At 34.9% G+C, this 24,374-nt stretch overlaps 1 protein-coding gene across 3 annotated transcripts in view; it reads right to left on the bottom strand.

The window, feature by feature from the left end:
- Positions 1 to 1,015: 1,015 nt before the first annotated feature.
- NR3C1 (nuclear receptor subfamily 3 group C member 1) overlaps positions 1,016 to 24,374 on the bottom strand; it is a 143,388-nt gene continuing 120,029 nt past the window's right edge. For all 3 annotated transcript variants that reach the window (XM_075209685.1, XM_075209683.1, XM_075209682.1), the window contains exons 7-9: positions 15,081 to 15,211; positions 14,305 to 14,462; positions 1,016 to 12,240 (exon numbers count right to left, since the gene is read on the bottom strand). In XM_075209685.1, the coding sequence (XP_075065786.1) occupies positions 12,088 to 12,240; positions 14,305 to 14,462; positions 15,081 to 15,211 (442 nt within the window). In that variant the 3' untranslated portion in view covers positions 1,016 to 12,087. The remainder of the gene's footprint in view (positions 12,241 to 14,304; positions 14,463 to 15,080; positions 15,212 to 24,374) is intronic.

The following is a 24,374-nucleotide window of genomic DNA, read 5'->3' as shown; positions in this document are numbered from 1 at the left end:
TTTTAAATGTATATATTTTTTGTTTGCTAGTGTCAGAGCGAATTGCATGTCTTTTTTGTGACCGACTATCTAAAAATGCTACCAGAAAAAGCAAATACAAATTTTCCATGACTATGTTCATGACCATTTTCAAGCAATTAGTGAACCTCTAGCAATGTGCTTAAGCCACCCAATATGTGTAATTTGCACTAGTTATTGAAAGTTAAAAGGGCTAGAAGTGCGTAGGCTTTTTGTACCTTTTTTTTTTTTTGCAACAACTGTTTATGGGTAGATCCGATCCAGTTAAAACAATTGGAACTAAAACAAACAGGGTTTGATTTTACTCTGGGTCTTTTAAACCCAGTGGCTCCCCCTCCTGCAGAGGGGCCGCAGTGATCACATGAGGGGAAAGTACCATATCCTATATACTCTGCAGTGTTCTATTGAACCATGAGCATAAATAATAGACCAGTTCATTCATAATGGGTTGGCTACTGACCTTCTAAGTGGAACCTCTGGCTGTCATTGGCAAAAACTACATTGGTTTTAGTTCCATGTTAGTAAGGTGTTAATTGTGGTTCCTGTACTGGAAATGGAAACTGGTCGATAAAATTCCATCTCTCTTTGTAGTGTTTAGTGTTAACTGTCCACTATGCTGCTTCTCTTATTATGTATACAATCCTCACTATTGCTCACTCTATATATTACAGGGGAGTAAAACTGTACCATCAAATAAAGTGGTCAATTCATATTGGGGGGTACAGTACACTTTGTACACACATGGTCTGTATACTATTAATACAACAAAGGATAGTGTTTCCTCATCTAATATCTCACCCACTTGTATTTAAAACCTCCCTATATATATATATATATATATATATATATATATATATATATATATATATATATATATATATATGGATACAGGTACATATATACTTAAGTCTATTTGGACACTAAAAACAAACAACCAGAGAGAAAAATCAGTGACCAATGTAAGCAAGACCAAAAGAAGCATGAAAAGTAGAAGACATTTAATGAAAAAGCAGGGTTTTATTATGTGATTTCAATGTTTCTTTTTATTTAGAGCTGCAGCACATCTCACATCTACTGCAACATCTATACAAATGTGACTGTTTTAACCGAACAACAAATTAAGAGAAAATATATGCAAAACAATTCTACACAGAAGAAAACAAACAAAAAACCCATATAGTCCAACATTTCACAAAATAAAAGAAAAAAAGACATTACATAGACTTTTAATTCAACATGTATAAAAACCCCTACATTTTAAACAGTTTTAAAGAGTAAGTTTTCATTTTATACAGAGTTTACAACTAATGCTTTGATAAAAAAAAAAAAAATTGGCTTTTTTCATATTTTCTTTCATAAGGCCTTACTTACAAATCAGATCTGTCTCCAGGATAATGCATTTTTTATAATCCTATACAAAATAGAATATTGACATACTTTTCAATCTGTTCATATAAGCAGGGTCATTTTTGCAATAAAGGGTATTTTAAAAACATTTTCAAGAAAACGGCAAATTTATTTAACTTATTTTTATTGTTTCCTATAATAATCTGAAAGTCATACAGAAAAAAAGCAACTTTAAAAAAATAATGAAAAATAAGCACTGACAGAGATGAAACAAATGCAAATAAAATTAAGAAAGATGAAAGAAAGGAAAGCAAGAGTGACTCCATTTTGTCTCTGTGATCAGATCACAATGAGGGATTAGGTAGTTAATACAGCCAAACAATGCTAAAGCTTGACAATAGTAACTATATGTATTTTTAAAAACTGCTGCTGTTCCTTATGCACAATTTACAAAAAAAATTGCCATGACATAGCAGTTACACATGTAGATTAAATTAAAATTGTAACGCAAATGAACACAAAAATGTATAAACCTATACCAATTTTTTTTTTATTGTTTTTTTTTTTTTTACGGCTTAGTATTCCTTAGCTCTCAATGACATGTACAGGTGAATAAGGCATACTCCGCTTATTAATGTAGACCTTGGCTTCATGTGCATGATCCTAAACGCATTTTATAATGTTAGCAAGCGATAAATGAGCAGCCTCTATTCTGTGCTAATCACTTGAAACTAACATAGTTCTATTAGGAGACTAGTTATTTCATTTATAATCAGACTTGTGACAATGTTTTAGCATTTATTAAAACTTTTAGAATTCAGCTAATCTAGGTACTACAGGAAGATATTACAAGTCACATTGGGCATATGTCCCCTGTATTAATGCATTTGGTGCTTTATATGGCTTCTTAGGGACAGGTAATATACTTCTAAATTTACATTGCATTGAATTATCCCATAGGAGCAACATTTTAAAAACTATATGTAATAAAATGGATTCCTGTTTTTTCTAGGCACAAATGAGACACGCATGAAGAAGTTTACTCACTAGAGCTCATTTACTAACATTATATTTAGGTAGAAAATAATAAACCAAGGCAATCAATGAGACACTTGCTTTTATAGTCTAAATATGCACAGAGATGATAAGCAGTGCTGATTGGTCATTGTGGTTTACCTAATTGTTATGTTAGTAAATGAGCCTTAGTACATAAAAGCCAGTTTGTTTCATTGCAGGGGTCAAGTGCAGTAAAGCTGGGTAACATTAACATAGATACCTATTGAAAGCAGACATTAAAGTCCTCAATTAGAAAAAATCCAGCTAAATGGTGAAATGTGCTCCTGGATACATTATGTTGTGCAAATATATATAGATTTGTTTGCATACAGGAAAAATGCTGTCCGCTTTTGCATTTAAGACACAAATACGGTGCAGAAATTTTTGCTTTCACCGATATAATAACTGAGCTAGGATACAAACTCTGCAGATTTTAAATTTGCCCTCCCAGCCCCCTAGAATATGGTTTTGCCAAGGTACACTCTTATGGGGATATTCAATTGCCGGTGATGTGGCACACAGACATGACCGCAATGTCTGGCTGTGTACATTGCCGGCAATTACAGTAGGATTCTCCACTCATTTTTCCTCGCACCTATATGGGGTGTGAGGAAAAATGAGCAGAGATTGCAGGCACAACATCGGCACAAAAGGTCTCTCGACATTCTGGTGACACCTTGCGCCTAATTGTATCTCCCCCTAAATGGGACTCTATATGCACACTGACTAATCAAGGTCCACAATCATTCTTGTATGAAAGTTTATGTGCATAGAATGTTTTCAATCCATCACTCCTATTTCAGGCTCTGTTCAATATGTGGTGAAGACAAAATAGAGAATTATAATGATAGTAATTATAAGAATCTTTTCTCATTAATCTTCGAGTATAGCAACCAACCAGATTCTAGTTATCATTTATTTAGTACATTCTAAAAAATTAGTTAAAATCTGATTGGTTGCTATAGGCAACATCTCCAATTTTTCAAACCCGCAGTTTAGTAAATATACCACCAGGAGTCTAAAATGACTGTAAATAAGCATTTTTGCAGTGGCAAAATCTAATACTACCCAGCCCCTAAGAACAAAAGTGTAAAATACATTGATGCAGGGGGATCAGAGCATGGCCAGTCACCATAGCAAAAATTTGTGTGGTCTCCCAAGCCCCCAATCTGCTCTTAAGAGATGTTTAATATTATATATTGATTTCCTGTGCAGTTAAGTGTAAACTATCATTCTCTGATGTCAACTTTTTTGGCCACCATTTGCAGCAAATAGCTGATTCCATGGTTGTCAGTTGGGAATACAGGATCTATTGTGGTAGGAAAATGTTCCCCATAATCACAATTTTGTGTGAAAAATTTTCCATTCTGACAAACTGATATTTGTAAATGATAATTGGTTCTTCTTTGTTTTATATAAGCCAACATGTACTTCAGATTTAGGGATATTTTTGGCAAATAAACCAAGTCTACATAGTTAATACTTGTGTCAGCTAATACAAATAAAATCACAATATCTAGTTTGCAAAAAAACACTTAACATTCATTCAGGTGGCCTTATAATCCCAAATATACTGGGATTTAAATGAAAGGAGAACATCTTGTCACTACTGCACGGTTTATCACATAACACTGCAAACAATATTCCTTGGCATCTCTAGAAGTGAAGATGGCTTAGTCGTGCTTGCAGCTATTGTATGAGATTGCCAGTCAATTCATTTCAGCTCTGATAAAGAAATCCATTACCACCCACTAGTTGACTAAATGCAGTTTGCTACACAAATATCTGTCATATCCAGACACAATAGTAACCTGCTAAGGATCACACTTCTATTGAGCTTTTTTTATTTTGTAATCTTTTAGGGGTATCACCAGATGCCTTCAATAGTCCTGAATGCCAAATATTAAAAGGGGGTGTGGCCTAACAAGAAACGGCTATAGTCTGGGGGAATCAAGGAAGACCCCTAATTTGTTCTGATTTTTGATTTAATTGGTATCACGTGTCCCTTTGCTGCACAAGGTAGAAGAGTGACCCAGACAACTGAATTATGACACTGGAACACCTGCGCACTGTATTCAAATAGACCAGGCAAACGGTTTAATCTAACATCAATAAATGAGAAAACATGAAGTACACACTTCGCTTTGGATTCGCAATGCTGATGCTTCCTTATCAGAAGTAGTAGAAATAAGACTTTGGGAAAGTACTTATGTACTGGGGGCCATCTGCTTTTCAGGGTCACTCCCTGTTTTTTCCCTAGATCAGCTTCAACTTCCCGTGTTTGGGATGCTGTTTTTCATATCAATTCTTATTCTTGATGTATAAGAAAAAAATACAGATTTATAATATAATAAAAGTATATTCATTATGATTCCCAGTGTCATATTGGGTAGAGGTAGTATATCTGCAGGAAGGTATCTGACACAGCAATCACCTGCCTAAGAAGGAGGTGCTCCTGGATATGGAGTTATAACATGGCAAATATACTGTTACAATTTCAGTAATAGTGACAGTCTGCGATGGCAAGAAAACAGGCATTTGTATGGGAAAAGTCACAGTACTTCAAATACATGCATCTACTGCAGAATGTGTTCTCAGACTATCTACAGTAGATACAGGTGTATATAACAGTTTAATTACGCTGAGCATGTTTTGTATATATTTATAAAAGCAATATGCCGTAAGCTACATACATGCTATAACCTACACCAGTCACTGTGTGATATTCTGAATCTAATGCACAGGCCTGTAATAACTGGAACACATTTTACACTTTTGAAGAGCAGGCAGATTAATGTTACACAGTAGTAGTTAATTTTACCCTTGTCAACTTCTTCAGTTTACATGCCAAAAATAATTTGCGGTATTTAAAATTTAAAGATGCATGGCCCTGTTGAAAAGCCATTAAAATACCAATATTTGAATCAGCATCATATTCATACATTACAAGCTTGTATATCTATATGTATAATTAGTGTATTTTCAATTCAAAAGTAATATATTACTTTCATGAGGAGTCTGACAACATCTGGGAATTTATGTGCAGTCACAGACTGGAAAACATTACCCTACCAGTTACCTTATTTTCCTATTACACTCCCATTTGTCATACTTTCTTGGAAAAAAATATCTAAATCCAATAAACTGGTCTAGTGTGTCTGTGCTAAAAGTGCTGGTGCAGTTGCAACAAATAGATTGAAATTCATAAGTGGAGTAAAATCATTTTTTTTCTCTTCTAATAAGGATTCCTTAGATTTAATTCATTATTTGGAGAATTGATCTTAATATACAGATGGGGAAAGGGGTTATCACCTATCTGTTGCACACTCTCAGAGACTCGGTGCACTTTCACACATGGATTTGAAGCAGGAAAAAAAAATACTTAAATATTTTATTGTTGCAATAAGAACATTGATTACAGGAAATTAAACGTATAGAACAGAAAACACTTTTTAATGAATGTCCCTTAAATTAGCTTACTTAGAAAATTGAAGAAATTCCATTTAAAAAAGCTAATAAAACTGTTTTATTTAGTTGTAAATTCTTATTTTGTTCAGAAAATTAGTTTGCCTATTATTTATACAGAAAGTGGTAGCCCACTTCTGCTATTTTAAGGTATAACATTAAGTTGATGAAATATATGTCTAAGGTGACTTTAAAAGGGAAACTTCACACACTTGTTTTAATTCCACCCCACCCTCCAGATATAATTATTTTCAAATACTTGTAATTTTTCTCCCACCTTAGAAATGAACTTCAGATATTATGACCATTAGTCAAAATTTCTTGACACTGGAATCCAAAACAACTCGAATCAAGCAGGTTGCGCTTTCACAGCTCCCCACCTTCCACTCAACTCAGACTTCTTTATTATTAAAGATTTGGGTGAGCTGTCAGTCATTACCAGATCTGTCTGTCACGCTTCAAGCTTAATGCTGCAGAGAGGTTAGCGAATAACTTAGTCAACCACAATGCCAAAGTGACAAACATTACACCTATACAAACCTGAATGATAGAACTCATTCAAGAAAGTAACCTTCTAACAATGTCCACTCTCTCAATAAACAAGGCTACACTAGAAAAAGAAACTAAAAGCTCCACTTTACACTGTACAACACACTATTATACACTAATTGAGTCGATTGCATGGTTTATCCAGTCGCAGTAGCCTTCCCTTCTCACTATATATTTTGTTTAGTCATAATATTTAGAAAAAAATATAGAATATATGAAACGCTTTCACATTTTACTTTATTTTCAACTACTGTTTACGATGCATTTTAAATTTTACAAAAAAATAAACAATCTTTCAATATATTTTTTGTGCATTTAAAATGAATGAATTTTAGATCTTAATATCATATTTACCTGAATATGGTAGATAAAGTGATGATGACTTGTAAGCATATTTCAGTATGGCTAACCCAGCTTTTCATAGGGTGTGACTGAAAGACACTTAATGAGATTAAACAAACCAGACGCTGCATCTTAAAGCAAACTACCTCCAAAGCTACTGTTATTCATTCGTTTATTTTTGTCAGGTTCCTTATGAACATTTAATCTAAGGAAAAGTTAAATATGCTTCATATAAAATGTAGGATTACAGGGCATACCAAATGCAGAATGACATCCCACACAAGTAGAACAGACATTACATAAGAAGTCCACCATCTGATGGAATATATCTTGCACCAGAACAATCCCTTCCCCAGCATGTATATATTTGGGTATGTATATTTATACACACACACACACACACACACACACAAAAAGCAATACAAACACATAGAAATAAATCAAATGTACACAACTCACACTACCTGAAGTATTTGGTGTAAGAACCCACTTCAAAAACAGGCTGGTTAGATCAAGAGATTTAATAAATTTGGTAATGATGATTAATAAGTAGGTAACACTAGACGAACGTTAAAGACTTAAAGCAACTAAGTCAGGCAACCACCAACTTAAAGGCACTCTTTTTTCAGTTTTATTTTGTCTAATGAAGATATTTAATGTGCTTATTATTGGACTTATTGTAGAAGTAATGCCAATGTTATTTGCAGTTTACCGCTAACTATACTGTAATTAATTTTCTTTCCGTCTGAAAATTCCCTGCATCTTTTTTTTGTTGTCAATCTACCTCACGTATGATACTTCTTCATAATACAACAAATTGGGGACACACGGTTATGGCAAGGAAGTATATGACATCACTGGAGCCTAAGGGGCATATTCAATTGTCGCGGGTTTCCGCAGCGTTAAAACTACTACTGTTATTACAGTAGTAGTTAGCTGGATTTCAGCTCGCGGCTCAGGGAGCTGTGAACTGAAATCCAGTGAGAAAATTACTGTAATAACGGTAATAGTGCACAGAGCGCGAGATTTTCGGCGTTTCCGCCGACAATTGAATATGCCCCTAAAAGTCCAGTGGTTTGAATATAAGAGCTGATGATGAGTTAAGTACACACACCTACCCAAGCTTGTGAGCAGCCAGTAAAAAGGGATCTAAAACTATATCTTCTAGCATATGCTCTTCTGAAGTACTAATTCTAATTAAACAAAGAAACATGGTGAGATTGGAGTGCCTTTAAAAAAAAAAAAAAAAAAAAAAAAAAAAAAGCTGGAGAGTTGAGTAAACCAAGTTTGATTAGACCATACACTGGATCATTACAAGTTGATGGCTTTGTTTTTTTAGCAACCAGTTAAGAATGTCTGAGATTGTCTGTATTGGAACAAGTGGCAAATAAAGGTCAGTGGCACTTCACTTCGATGGTAATATAAGGGAGTATGGAAGTTTAAATAGGAATAGGATAATGTCGATAGTAAACAGACTTGAAAACATGATTAGTTTTTGTTACTTAATGTGTATACATAAAGGAAAACTTCCAACAAGCAAAACATGAAAAAAAGTGATCCAAGGAAAGAACATAAAGGTCACAATAGTTTGGTTATGTCTCCATTTGCTATTTTTATATATTAGCATTGACTAAACCATGAAAATATATGTGTACAAATGAAGATTCATGCAGTAGTATGTGATTAAACATGTTACTGCATCTACCATAAATGACGAAAGGATTACTAAGAAAAATGATGTATAGGTATATTTGGGAGGGTGGAATTCTCTGACATAGTGCAGAAAAGTCATCTTAGGATAAGCTTAGCATTCTGTATTCAGCATGGGATTTGGTCTGGGTTATACAGTCACACTATGGCAATATTATAGTGGTTGACTTGTAATTAATTTTAATAAATGCACTCTAAGGAATACAGAGCAATCCTGAACTAGGCACATCCCATTTTGTGCAAGATTTGGTAATATAAAGTGCTCTTTACAAAGCATGTAAGGGCTAGTTAGTTACGAATGATTGATGAGTGAAGTCTAGTCTGAATTTTGTGGTGGAACAGGTGGTTTAGCTGAGGTGCAGCATTTCAATGATACAATCTTTGAGATTAGCTTTTGTTTGGCCATGCCGCACTGTGTATGCATGCTCCACATTTATATACTTTATAATCTCTGCTAAATTTACCGACTACAATGTTGTCAATTCAATCTGTTATATTGGGGTGTAAGAGATTAGAAAATTGTATGTGGAATTCCGTGGACATTTGCAGCCAAGAGAAACCTGTAAATATCTGCAGCCAGATGCAGAATGAGGTGAATATTCCGCTCATATCTAGTACTAATCAATATGAACAGGCTTAAGGTAACAAGCAAAGCATCCAGAGGCCTTCAAAAGGACTGGTAATGGATTGAGAATGTATAATCTATAAGACTCTGCAACAGTTCCACTAATAATTTGACACCTATCTCTTAAGGCATTAAACATTTCAAAAGAAACAGAACCTAAAAAAAAAAAAATACTTGTAACTTTACTACAATAACTAAATTATGCACTACAGGAATATGGACATCACAATACATTAGGCCATTTACATTTTTTTTTACAAATGGTAACTGCTTAGAGAAAAGAGATATTAAAATAGCCAAAATATTTTAAAATAATCAAATTATCTTGGAAACAAAGATGCTTGGCTGGTCAGTGCAGATGACACACCAGATTTGTGTGACAGAAGAGACAAGAAGCATTTAGGGCTTATTCACACCTATTTGTACTTTTTTTTGCACTTTTCACATGAACACAAAAGTAGAACAAATTATAGTCAAGGTTGCCTTTCCAACCATTCTAAAATTTCAACATGGGATTTAAATTTCCAGAATGCAGGACACCCTATTTTACATTAGTTAATGCATGCTACTAGCACAGTATATTGTATTGGTAAAGTGCACGGAAAATACATTAAAGTGCACGTATGAAGAACGTGTTAGTTTTCAAGCATTTTTACCCACTTCCCAGCACGTGTGTGAATGCTCCCTGAAGGGAAAAAGCAGATCATACGATTTACTAAGAGTTCTGGAATAATGAGATATAGGTACCTGGTTCTGTATCTTAATACTGCCTTTTAAGATAAGTACAGGTTGTTAAAAAATATAAGTGCTTTCAATACTGTCTTCATGGTCAATGATGGACATTTAAGATTAATTATTATCTCCAGGGAACATGCTTCCTTTTCAACAGTTTTAAGACACATTTTACCTACCAGGCCTAGGAGGTAGAGCAGAGGGAGGTGTTGGGACTATGCCAGAGAAATTGTGAGAAAAGTCATTGATTTGCTTTCCTAAAAATTCATAGCATATGTCTACATTGCACTTGTACGTAAAAAAGAAATGTTTATTTTTCTTCCTTGAAAAAAATATTACTAATAGATATTTAGACTAATCTGTCTGACTCCTGTAAAAAGTTGAAAAGTTTGATTTTAAAAACAAATATGAAAATTTACAATGTATTTAAACTGTAAAAAGTTGTAAAACATGAAAATTTAATAGAACAAGAACATGTGTGTCCTTGTAATTTCAATGAGATTTGTGTACACAAATGAACAGTTTCAACTCCACTCAATACTCCTACAAGATGAGAGTAGAGTCTTTGTAGCGATTAACTCCTCCTGTTAAATTCCAGGCCTAAGTGGAATATAACCTGAATTGCAGCTAGAATTATCATATTTTGAGAAGTAGGAAAGTTAAAAGAGAAATACTCAAAAAGCCTACGTGCTTACAGTCCAGTTTGTTTTTTTGAGAAACAAAAATCACACAATAAAACATTAGCACTATCAAGCATGTTAATGCAATAAACATTGTATATAGAGAAAGTATCTAACAACAAGTCTGTGTCAAGCTGGAATTTCAAAAGAGCTGATGAACTAAGTTCTTGTCCTGAACGGCTCTCATTTGAAATAACCCAATTAAAAGTGCTGAAGCCTTACCACAATAACTTTTCTTATACATTATATAAAGCATTTAAAGATATTACAGATTGTTATTTCAAGCTGCAGTAGCCCTTTCATTATCTGTCCAAATGTCCAAATATACCAATATGGCATATATTCTTAAAAAGTATAAATATATAGTTAGTTTGTACACAGTAATGTAGCTTAACAAGTTCTTTTACCAAGTTAAACTTGTTTTTAATTCATTTATGACCCAGCAGTAAAGTGGCTTTGATAAAGTAAAACATTTTTTATTTCGGATTTATTAAAAAAGAGAAAAAGAAAAAAAAATCTTAATGTGAATGGCTATTAAAATTATTATTTTTTTATTTTCATTTTTACTAGTAAAAGCATACACATAGGCAAGCTTTGAAATGGCTACAGCAGCTTCTAACATTGCATCTCTGAGCATTTTATGGCACAAGTGAAACGGGTATAGTGGAAACATTTTATAAATCAAAATATTCTAAGGATCTTTAAACTAGAAGGCAGGAGAAATTCCTACGTAGCACAATAACTGGTACAGCATTCACAGAAAATAAAGAATGGTACCTGATCCAGTACGTCACCATAAAAAGGGAAATTTTTTGGCTATGAATCTCTGCAATGTGTTTGGGTAAATAGCTGAAAGTGCCAAGTAGCCAAACATGGGTTGAGTTGTAATGAGCAATAGACAATGTAAGAATATTTGTTTGACTTGTGTTAGGAAAGCTGTGAGGGCCCCAATCTAAAAAACAAACAAACAAAATAAAACTCTAAAGAAAAAAAAAGGACCAAATCTGTACAACAGGAGTCTTAAAAGAATAGGAAAAAAGTAGAGTAGATTCATTTTGTAAAAATTGAGAAAAATTGCTAGATCCAAACAGTAGCTTAAAAAGGCACAACTTCCCTTTTCTGATATACACTTGTAAACTTTCATCAGATTACATGTATAAATCAAAATCTTAGTTTTTTTTTCCCCATGGGAGATAAAAAAAAGAAAAAAAGCAAAAACACCTGACTGGAAAATAAAACGAAGAAAAAAAATGAAAAATCTAGCAAACATATCCATCCAACGAGAAAATTAATACCAGAATGTTCACAATGCAGACTCTGGTTTAATTATCTGTTATTCTTCTCATTTCACTGAGTGAACTGAGGAATTTTCCATAGTCCAAATGTTGGCCCTCTGTAAACCACATGAACTGTAGTGCATAATTACGATAGGTACACCGTTGCAGGGACAATTACCACGTCTGATTTCATTTTAATACAGTAAAAGCTATAATTTGACTTATTCTTTCCTTAAGGCAACTTTTTTTGTGTGTAATGTAATATATAATAATTTTAGTAAGGCAGTCACTTCTGATGAAATAAAAGTTTTCTGATATTTCCAGATGAATATTTTGGTATTTGATTGCTGATAATTTCTGACAACATCTCTGGAAATTCAACACTCAACGATTTGTCGGTGAAGGAATAGAAGCAAAAGGCCAGTAAATTTTCAACCACCTAAAAAAAGAAAGACATAAATATTGAGATACAAATTTAATTTTTCAAGCAATAAAAACATGTAGGCAAAGGAAATAAATAAAATAGATAACATTCTATTTTCTCAAAATAGCAATGTTAAATATTGTTAAAATACAATCTGATGCAATTCTAAACTCTTGCAAACAAACATAAAAATATGCATGTTACCACACCTTTTTTTAACTTCATCATATCTTTCTATTACAAAAAAAATTAAGTATGTATCCAAATATTGGTGCAAATAAATGTCCTGATGAACAAATGAGAATAGTTTCTCCACTATATATTTTTTTTTTAAAAATGTGTTAATGGAAATTATATCAGACCCCATCCAAATGTCAAGTAATAAGGTATATTTTCTCTGATGCCACTTAGGCATACTGTCATAGTTGTGACATTATGAAGGGTTAAAAATATCTAAAATGTGCACTGTGTGCAACTTCTGAACTCACTAGGCAGGTAACAAAGGGGTTAATTTAGGTTTGCTGACAAATCACCCATTTGCTATAGCCAGATATCCGCCCTACTATTCATTATATCCTGTGTCATAGAAGGGTGCTATAGCTAGTGGGCTATATATCACTCTCCTTAGCAGAGTTATCTGATCATATGTCAGATAGAAATTTATGACCGCTTATACTGAATCAGAGCAAATGGTCAGGTCTATAATTTCAAATAAGAAATGTTCACATCAAAGCAATTTCTTTTATCATTTCAATTTGATCAAATCGAGCACAAAAGGTATATATGGTTGGGAAACAATAGAAAGGAGCATTGTCCAACATAATCAATATTTTATTGTTATATTTCATGTATACACATAAGTAAATCTATACTCTATTGATTGCATTATTATGATTCTGTGATGTCCGAGAGTAAACTTATGGTCTATATAAGAAATGTTCACTATTCCTGAAGAGACTATGATTAACATCCAGTTGTGAAAATCTCTGACCCCACCGCCCCCCTGCTATACACTTGCTTTTTCAAGAGACTGCAGAAAGCAGGGAGCTGCTATACATTTGTCAGTTCTTTCCCCAGCTACTTCTTTGCTTATAATTACTGTAGGTCACTTTGTTGTCATATTTTGTGTATCTTAACCATTGTTGCTATTTTGCCATATTAAATTCCATTTAATAACATGGTCTCTGTGTTCTTAACAAATTCATGTGTTAATTAAGCTTTGTCATACACAGTATAGAGCGACATAACTGAAATACAGGCTATTATTTGGTTAATGATAGCTCTGGCTGATTTTAGCTTTTGATTGTAGTTTGGGATAGGGTAGGGAGTAATAGTTCAGCGCTTGAAACAAAACTGATGGTGGCACATTTTGGAATGAATAGTAAGTGTGTGCTATAAAAATGGATTTTTAATCTACGCTAGACAGATTAGGTGGGTGTGCTGTGGTTAACCCTTTATCACACATACATCATGCAGGCTCAGTGGAGTGATGTTTGTGACACATACATATTATAACAACCATGCATAAAGCTCATAGCAATTGGGTGAGTTTACAGGCATAACAGTAGGGAGAGGGGTGGGATAGTTGGGAGGATTTGCTTAAACAGAATAATGTGTGTAATAACGGATGGTGAAAAAACAGGACTGAGACACTTTACTACAATTATTGTGCTTCAGCTCCTTGCAGGACCATCCAACTATTTCACCCAATCTTCTACCAGTATGACTATATATTCATATTAGATTTCATACTATTCTTATGTATGTATAAAGCAGTCTCTGACGATTATCAATAGCATTGTTTTTAACACTTGTTTTGCACTCATTTTTATATCTCTTGTTTTATCATCCATCATTGCAGATTATTAATTTCAAGCAAACCCTCCCGTCTAGCCCATATCCCCCTCCCTCTCATTTTGTCACCTCACATTGGTCAGCATCCCCAGCCCCCCACCCACGTCTTAAAGGAGTGAAAATTCAAAATACAAATTTAATGCAAAAAGCACATACCTGCAGAATGTCAGTCGCTTGTGAGTAAATTCTATTTTTTGGGGAGGGAAGCATGCACTAAGGACTTACCTCATGCATTGTATCCATTAGCTTTGTCAGTTGGTAAAATCTTTGCCAGTTTTGGCTGGAATTTCCCTCCCTCTTTACTATGGCTTTTCCAAGTTCTTTAATATATGTCATACGAATTTCCTCAAACAACACATTGCTTTTCAGACCGTCCTTGGGAACTATAAATTAATGCATAGAACATGATGACAGATGAGATAAGAGTGACTGAAAGAGAATGTTGTTCTACTATATAAAATGTCAGATTTTAATTTCATTTATTTTAATTGATGTTTTTCCCTTTGTCCTTTCTGACTATCATGTTAGAATGAAGACTTTTTATTTTTGCAACGCTACATTGAAGCATTTTGGCATGGTGCTAATGCTGAATAGAATGTCCAGTATACTATATGCAGTAGGAATAAGTAACTGATAACAATACACAATATTTTTTTTTATGGCATAGCATTAAGCTTACTGTGATGTTGCCTACATGAATAATCTAAAATGTAGATCCTGCCATAGTATTCACAGTGGAAAATTATTATTATACATTATTGTTCTGTGGAGAATATATGCCATACTTGCTCAGTCTCCCAGAATGTTCGAGAGACTCCAGAATTCAAGGCATCTCTCCTGGACTGCTGGGAGAGCAGGCAATTCTCCCTCATCATGCCCACTTTCTAGTGAAGTGGGTAAGATGGGAGCCTCATTGACGCTTTTATCGCGGGTTCAAAATGACGCAACTTGCAGCAACCCGCCCCTTCCCACTCAGGGTTAAATCAGCAAGAGATACTCACTTGTACACAAGAGCAACAAGGTTTTCATGCAGAGAAATTCATCATATGAAACCTGGAGACGAGTCATTTCCTTGACAATTTTGAACATGTCTTGAAACCGCTCTTGCATGTATGGTAAGCGCATCCTCTCTCTGAAAGAAAAAGATGAGACACATATTTAAGTCCTTGCCTCAAAGGCTATCTGATGTTAAAAAACTGACACTGCTGATTATGGCTATCAACTATGGTATATTATATTAGTCCACAAATATATATACTCATTTGTGTGATATTTTATTTGAAATTAGATTGACAGATAAACCTTACAGAAGGCTTCAGAGACTTGATTCATGCTATTCCTCCAAATGTCAGTCTATTGTTCTGCTGCTAATAATTGCTTGTGAAAGTTTTAGTGACCTGCCTGTGTAACTTAGTTTGCTTCCGATCAAAAAGCACCAAATCAAAAACAAATCTGAACAATGCTGCCTTAATCCCACCAAACACAATAAACTGTTAAATGTTGGATGTTACTCTACAGCAGAGGTGGTCAAACAGTAGATCACGGCATTAGTTCCCAATTTGCGCCACTCACAATTTTTTTTATTGTTGTTGTATTAATGAAGCAGACTGAATACCACTGCATATGCAGCTGCATGCATGGTCATTTCTCTTAATATCATTCTGACAATGTACATGGGATTTACTAACATCGGCTTGGCCTTTTTCATAAACTTCTGTGGTTTGCTTGGTGTGCAAAGTCTGCTACTTGAAATCTGAAATGTGTCAAGTACTCGAAAGATCTTTGTTCAAATTATTGTTCCCACGAAACAAACTGGTTTTTAAATTTTCGATCAGTAATACCTATGAATCTGAATCAGTAATGAGCTGGACTGCTATATGTTTTTAGTTCACAGTAGTTCAAGGATAGATTGGCCATAGACCCTACCAGGACCATGCCGCCTATTGTATTGTGTTTTTTTTCAATTTAAATAGAATAAAAATTATTTATTTCTATTTCACCGAACACTGGAGGTGACTCATGGAGACTGGCCCGTGGCAGTCTGGATTATTATTATTTTTAATCAGCTGGGTGCCGCCTTAATCTCTCCCTTTTTCAAAGTAGGTGCCGTGTAGCCTATGACTACAGTGCACTGCCCCTACAACTTCTCTGATGGCCCCTCCTCCTCTCACATCGTGCAGAACCCACTTCCTCTGCAGTATGGCCATACTCTGCTGTCCCTGGCAAATGCCTGGACATTTTATTTATCAGAAACTCAGTTTAGTTACAAACATCTTGGGGTCACACATACAGGGGCAGGCTCCCTGGGCACACATAATCTTTTGATGAGACAGAGAAGTAATGAAGGTGTTAATAAATATGAATAGAATTGATGTGGTTTTTAATCAGGATGAGGGCATTAATAATTTTGAAGAGGGGTTAATTAATGATGAAGGGAATGTCATTATGTGTCACTCTTAAAAATGCTCCATTATATGGCGTTCACTAGGATGCTCTCTGTATTGTGGTCACAAAAATGTTCTCTGTATTGTATGCGGTCACAAGAATCACCTCTATTCTATGGCGTACACAAGAATGCTCTCTGTATTGCTTAGGTGTAAGTAGAATTCTTTCTGTATTGTATGGTGATCACTAGGATGATCTTTGTATTGTATAATCATCACTAGTACTGGCCAAATTATCATGCAGAACAGTATAAAACTTGAAATATATTTTGTATAACACACCCATGGGAATATTTTTGTTTAATTAAAAAAGAAAGGATTTTTTGAATTGTTCATGCTAGTTCGTTTATAAGTAATCAGTTATATTTAAATATGTGCGCTTTTTAAAAAAAAATATATTTGAAAGTCACCCTTGCCTCCAAGAAGAGATACAGAGTGCATTGGGAGGGAAGAACCTCTTCCTGGGGAGAAAAGGCACACACACCACCATGGTTGGGGCACCCTAAAGTTTTGCACACAGGTAGGCATGTTAGGGAGACTTTTAAACCGGTTAGAGATCCAACTATTATTAAATTAATGCTAAGCCTGGGAACTCCCTGCTGCTCCATAAATGATGTGTGTGTACTCCACCCACTGGTGGGTGTGCGGATTCTGCCTACTTGTGTTTGCTCTGCCTATCAGTGCAATGCTTTGCCTACTTGTTCGTTAGCTTCCCCTACTCCATCTGTTGTCACTGTGAATTTGCCTACCATTGGGTATTGCACTGGCCTTGCTTAAAGCCAGTGTGGCTAGGGCTAATGGTGTGCTAACTTTGCCTAATTTTGTACTGGCCCCGCCTGCATATTTTTTAATTGTATTATTTATGTATTTTTCGTATATTTTTTTTTGGATCATGCTCTCTTTTTGTTAATTTTACTATCATTAATAAAATATAATTTAAAACTTAACAAGATCACTGAATATAGTAAGAGCATATCATTATTATTGTAAGAATATCTTTTTGATCAAATAATTTAGCTACGTGTTCTTACTATAATACGAAAGGTATGCCAACACTGTTATACAGAACCAGACCATATTTCCGACGTTAAATCAGTAGAATAGATCACTAAAAGTCTGGCCTCCCTTGCTCTACAGAGTGTGAAGGAAGCCTAATGGAGTATATATAGTGTAGTGTGCAGCTCCACTCAGCAGCATAAAGCATACTCAGACTCTCCTGGTTGAAGGCAGCATTTTTGTTATATACATGAATAGTGTAATAGGCACTAATTAAAAAGATAATTATTCCACAGATTCTACTCACAAATACTTTCCATACACTTGCAGTTTATTTAATAACTGATCAATATGAGGAAGCACTCATAGTGAACACTGGAGAGAATATGGATGCAGGTTCCTATTGTCTGATCCCATGGTCAGTTCACTGTGCACTATGAATGCTCACTTATCCCTATTCCAAATTAATTGCTTTGCATGCAGCAGTGGGTTTGTTGTACCAAAAAGGCTTTCTCTAAAAATTGTTTCATAGTAGAAAGTACTAGGTTACACAGACATTTGTTTAATTGCTATTAGCTTTAGTTAAGAGGTAGAGACATACCTAACAATTTTTATTGTCTCAGTGTGTGTCATGATAGATTGAAAGAGCCACTTACATGCCTGAGCAATAAAACATTGCCTTTAGTTGAGCTGAGTGAATGTGAAAAGAGAGTACTTGTTACCTCTGTGTACACACAGTATCCCCTCCACCTCAAGTCTGAGAAGTAACAGCACTGTGTAATACGGTGGCACTGTACAAATGCAAATACTTTACAATCTAATGTCAGGCTTTATTTAACCTTTTGCAGGAGGTTAGCGTTTTCTTTTAATTTCCTTGTAATCATCAGTGGGAGAGAAAATCAACTGCTCTCACTGATATCAGAGTTTAAATTCAAAGCATTACATATATTTCTTAGTCAAACCATGACTTGTATATAGATATAATGAGCCAGTAACGCTGTATGTCGCTGGAAAACTGAAGGAGACAGAGCATTGTGTAGGTTGGGGTAGCTGTTAAAAGGTTTCAGTATTTGAATGTCACTTCTCTGAGTCACTGTACAGCCATGAAGACTGGATGTGTTCTTCACATTGTACAATAACACACTCCAAGGTTAAACATCAGTTTATAAACAAGCAATAAACAAAATGCTTTGCATGCCTGAATCACACATATGGAGCAGAATTCAGTGCATGAAATAATGCCTCAGCAAGTCATGATCGCTCAAAGGCATAGGAGCGGTATTGCTCCAGTTGATGAACATAGTTAAATCTAACACTCAAATGAAGTTGGCCGCATCGGTACATATTTAAGTGTCACTGAATTATAGTAGCCCAATAAAATACATATATTTTGTTTTATTTGAAATGTTCCTCATTGTTATGAAAAGCAAAATTGAAAACTAACGCAAACTAATTTTATATATTACCAGTCAGTGGATTTGTGGGTCTTACATTTTTAATGGTCTCTTGCAATATATAAATATATTCTTCTACCATGCAAGCTTACAGTTGTACAGTTTACAGCACAGAGCTACAGTTATGCAATACAAGCAGTGAAAAAGCAGCCATAAAAGGGATACAGTTGGAGAAAGGAATGTTTTGTTCCAAGAAAACAGCTCGGAGTACGTGTCAATAGACGTAAGCATCCTCAGCTGCAAGTTCGCTAAGGAGTTTAACATCACACAATGTTACCATAGTACTCTATCCTGTCAAAAGTGCACACTTTATGATAGGCTAGAATTCCCGGTGTACACTAGATTCACGTGACTGAGAACAAGATCTAGGGCAATCTGCTACACTTTCAAAAGGGCTGCACATCACATTTAATTTCAGTAAAAAGTTAATACAATACAAATAATCAAATAAAGACACCTACCTGTAATAACATATCACAGGCATTTTAGTACAAAATAAGTGTAACAAGCTATAACAAACCAATCTGACAATAAAGCAAGAAGGAGCTGGGGAGCTGTAGGTGAAGGCTCAGAGGGTCACATGTCGCTGATCTAGAGAAACCCAACTTCTGACTCATCTTTTATGTTTATTATTATTTTTATGCACACAGGTATTTTTTTAAACGCACAAATAAGTTATTTTCCAGTTACTTGTGCAAAACAAAAAATGACATTAGCAAAATACTAATAGAAATAAAAAACATTTGAACTGTATAGTTAATAGCAATTAAATAAGTGATTGTTGCAAATGTAAAAATACAATCTAGGATAATATTATAAATATTTAGCATATGGTTGCAAATGATCGGAATTAAAAATATTGTATGCTAATGGTAGGGTCATGATAGTGTTTATGAATGCAGGTGTTTTTTCTAGGCCCGAGAATGCAGGCTTAGTGACCGCTTTATAGTGAAAAAAAGTGTCCATGACCATTAAGACATGTAATATTTATACATATTAAGTCACCATAGTTTCTGACCTTTCTTTCCTGTAACCCTTCCATCCCCTTTATTAAGGAGGTTGCCTGCCTCAGGAGAACTCAACTTTTTCTATGTCCTCCTACAGCAAGGTTAAAAAAACTGTACCCCATATTTAAGATGTAGTTGAACTAGTGGATTTTGTTTGCATAATGAGCATTAAGCTTATGTGCTTTATTTGTCTTTCTACGTACTTGCACAGCTTCCAGTCACATAGCACTCCAAGACCACTTCTATCTCTGTTTTCCTTAGGTCGTAGGTTATGTGTAAGTAGCATAGTTATTATGATGGAATGTAAAGATAAATAATGGTTTATGCACCATCTGCCATTTCATAGCCCAGTTTGCCTAAATATTTTTGTAGCAAATTACTATCTTTATCTGTGTGAATATCCCCACATAGTTTAGAGTCATCAACAAATATGGCTCCCTTACTTTCTAAGCCATTTCCAAAATAAAAAACTGAAAAAGGTAGGGCCCAACACTAATAATTACTTCCCAGTCTGAATGTCCCGTTTGGAACTGCACTTTTTTTATATGTATTCTTCAACTAGTACTCTACTCATGTACATACTTTTCATCCTAGACCAAGTACTTATCATATACCAGTCTTATGTGGAACATTATTGAACGCTTTTGCAAAACTGAAATAAATCCTATTGTTTGCACTACCAAGATCCACTATGAATCTTCCTTCCACATAAAAACCAACCATTACTTTCTATCTAGACCTCTCAGTATCTCTTCAAATAATTTACCCCGGACTAAAGTCAGGCTCACAGGTCTGTAGTTTCCCGGTAAAGATTTTGCTTCCTTTTTTTAAAATTAGACATTTTGCTAATCTTGTGGCACTGACTATTTTATGAGCAAGTCCATAAATATAACAAACAATGGTATATTATTGAACTTGCTTCAGTTATGGCTGAATAAGATTAATACTGATAAAAGCACCTGCTCCAGATGACATGTGACCTAAAGGAACCATTTACTGGCATTGTGAATACATATTAAAAAATGTGTTTAAGAGCTTTATTTTTTATTATTTACTACTATTTTCACTGTCTTATATTTTCCTTGCAGTTTATAAACTTTGTTTCAGGATTAGACTTGCTGTCTCTAGCAATCTCTTTTTTCAGTTTTAATCTCTGGTAACTAGAATTCCTTTTTACATATACTTTCTATATTTCTTGTATTTCAATAATGACCTTAATCTTCAGATCCTTATAATTTTAACAGTATAAATGCTCTTTTTTTTTCTTTATCACCTCCACCTTATTTAACCAAATTGGTTGCATTTTATTCTTAGAAATCTTGTTACCATATGATATATAATTGCAACATTATTTAAGAATATGGTGACACAGGTTTAACATTAGGTGACTGAAGGACTATGTGGGTGGGGGGAGAAGCAAACTGCATCTTTTAGTGCTGGCAATAAAGGAACCCTGTGACAGAACATACCTTCAAAACATTTCTGATGATATGCGGTGCACACATAGAAAGGGGGCATCCTTAACACCCATCCCCTCAAAAGATACTTGGAGCTATCTGCTGCTTCTTGTTTTCCAATAGGCTGGTTGCCATACTTGCAGTAGTGCCGCCAAGAATGTTGCCATTTTCTTTGGGGTTCCTGCTTTTAATTGGTTACCATCAGCTGACAATTAGATACCACAAGTGTGTATCCTTGGTTATAGCCTATTCTATGCACTGCAGAGTGACATGACGTAAATTGGATATTTAGCGTTACTAAGGGAGGTTCTTTCCACTCCCCTCTTGGCCCACTCGGTACAAGGAGGAAGACTCTTATGATGAAATTGCTGGTGCAGAGACACGTGTTAAACCTCTTAACCTCTACTGATTAAATAAACTGTCTGCATTGGTTCTCTGCTGTAATATCTGCAAACATTCAATACTGATTCACAAAACTGGCTTCATTTAATTTTTTTCATTATAAGCCTCCCCGGATTTCCTATCACATGATCGGCATTTGGAATTGAACTATCTACAGTGGGGACTTCGCCCTGCTCTCCATTAGCCAGTGTATCTACCAAGGCTGTGACCTTGCTGCACTCGTTTGTATATGACTAGTGACATCATATGTTTGGTACTTGTCTGTTCCTAAGACTGAGTGAAGTGGCCTATAACTTCCATCCATTGATTACAAAAGGTCTGTTACTTTTGATACTTAATTCAGTTGATTTTTCTTTTGTATGTTATAAAATCAGCTATTAGCCAGTGCTTTTTTTAGGACACAAAGGGGCATATTCAATTGTTGGCGCGCGCACTATTACCGTCATTACGGTAATAGTGTGTGTATATACTGGTATTACGGTACTTTTCTCGCTGGATTTCAGCTCGCGGCTCAGGGAGCCGGATTACTATTACCGTAATAACAGTAATAGTTTTAACGCCGCAGGCATATTCAACAATTGAATATGCCCCAAAGCATGTGTTAAATTATCCCCAAGTAAATGCAGACAGATTTTGTTCTAGAAGGTTTTTAATACAAGTTATTAAAATAAATATATTTTTATAATGTAAAAGTGATCTATTTAGATTTGGAAAATATTAATTTATTCAATACTGAGTAATATATACAAATCTTATCAATGATCTTTGTTTTGTCACTAGAGAGTCTAGCTTACATCCAGAGTATGATATATGTGAAATATTTACCCATCTCAGGGCCATATTTATATTATACAATGTTTATATGATATTGGACTATATTAGCTGTTAATACAATTATTGCTGCCATTTTCCAGCTGTTTGTATTTTTTGTTTCGAGGAATACAGTTTACACTATTTATGTGCTGCAGCTGTTTTTTTCAGCTATTTGCCCAAGCATCATAATATGTAGATTATTTTTCTTGACTGCAGGATTGAATTAGAAAATATTCTTGTAGTTTTATTACTATTAATTTGGGACTGTATTATGTAATGTAGTATTATCAAGGTCATCAGTATCCCCTGTAGACTATAAAACAGACACAGAGAAACCTACTGGTAATTATAAGTTTAAAAAAAAAAACAATCCTCCCTATGCAAAGTGAGGTAGGGGAAAGAGTGCTGCTCAGTAATGCAATGATTATTCCCTAAAAATAAAATCCCTTTGTATGTAACGGTCTTGTACGGGTTAAAGTTATAGCCCAAAATCTCCATACACAAGGTTATTATTCACGAATAGGCATCACCCACAATGCTACATTCTCTGCGGGCATCATCGCTGATTTTTCCACAGCAGAAACGAATGCCCATGTCTGAATGTATAAAATGACAGGAGCCTGTCTGGCTCCGAGGAACGTGAGAAGATTGCGGGTGAGAAGTGTCAGTGGGGTTGCAGCTATGGAGACGAAGACAGAGTCAGAGATGGTGCTGGAAGGGCCAAAATTTTTAGAAAAAGTTAAGGTGGGGGATGGAGATGCTCCAGAAGAGCAAATAGCAAAGCCAATGAGCCCAAGAGAGGTGGAGATGATAGTAAAAGTACTGGACCAGTACGACTACGACATTAAAAAAAAGTGAGTAGCATATGTAGTGTCCCTGTTTGATGGACTATGTATTTCATTCTAGTTTCACACGAAGCAATGTAATCGTCTGATTTGTAACAGATTTTTTTTTGTCAGAATAAAGAATTAACGGTGAGAAGGCCTGTTTCGATACCACAGATACCACTAATGTAACACCGGTTATCAAACAAGAAAAAATTGATGTTGAATACCAAGATATGAAAGAAGTTAGACGCGAAGGTATTTCAGTGAACATGTGTAGACAACTAAATGCTTTGGTCACATACCTGTACCGTTATAATAACCAAAATGGCGCCTGTTTTCCAGAAAGTATGGAGGTTAAGCCCGCTATTATTGCGATTGTGCCAGAGGAACCACAACATAAACTGATTTCGAGCAGTTTGCAAGGTGAGCAAATCAGAGTATTTCTGATGTAGGATATAGATTAGATATAGAAGTTTAATGGTAAACATTTTTTATTTCCTTGTTTTCGTAGGTAAAGAAATCAAAGGGAATATAAACCTAAGTGACATAAAGATAAAAATTTAAAAACCTTGACAAAAATTTTGCTGAAATGTGTATGCTGTTTGGAACTGTTCTACCACAAACCACTAGCACCTTTAAAGTGTAATAATATTTTTTTCAAGTGTCATATTCTGCAATAATTTTTTTTAAAGTTTATAAAGGGTAAATATGAATAGGTACCCAATATAGATACAAAGGGTAATAACACATGTGCTCTACACAAGTGTAATGGTCTGCAACCAGACAGGTGCAATACACATGTATACAAAACACAAGTCAGGGATGTGCGGCGTCCACACCACGTGGGACTGGTACAGACAACACAAATTTACACACACACGCCCCCCAGGTCAAG

The sequence above is a fragment of the Mixophyes fleayi genome, chromosome 4, assembly GCF_038048845.1.
Source record: "Mixophyes fleayi isolate aMixFle1 chromosome 4, aMixFle1.hap1, whole genome shotgun sequence".
Taxonomy (NCBI): domain Eukaryota; kingdom Metazoa; phylum Chordata; class Amphibia; order Anura; family Limnodynastidae; genus Mixophyes; species Mixophyes fleayi.
This window is presented reverse-complemented; position numbering and strand designations above follow the sequence as displayed.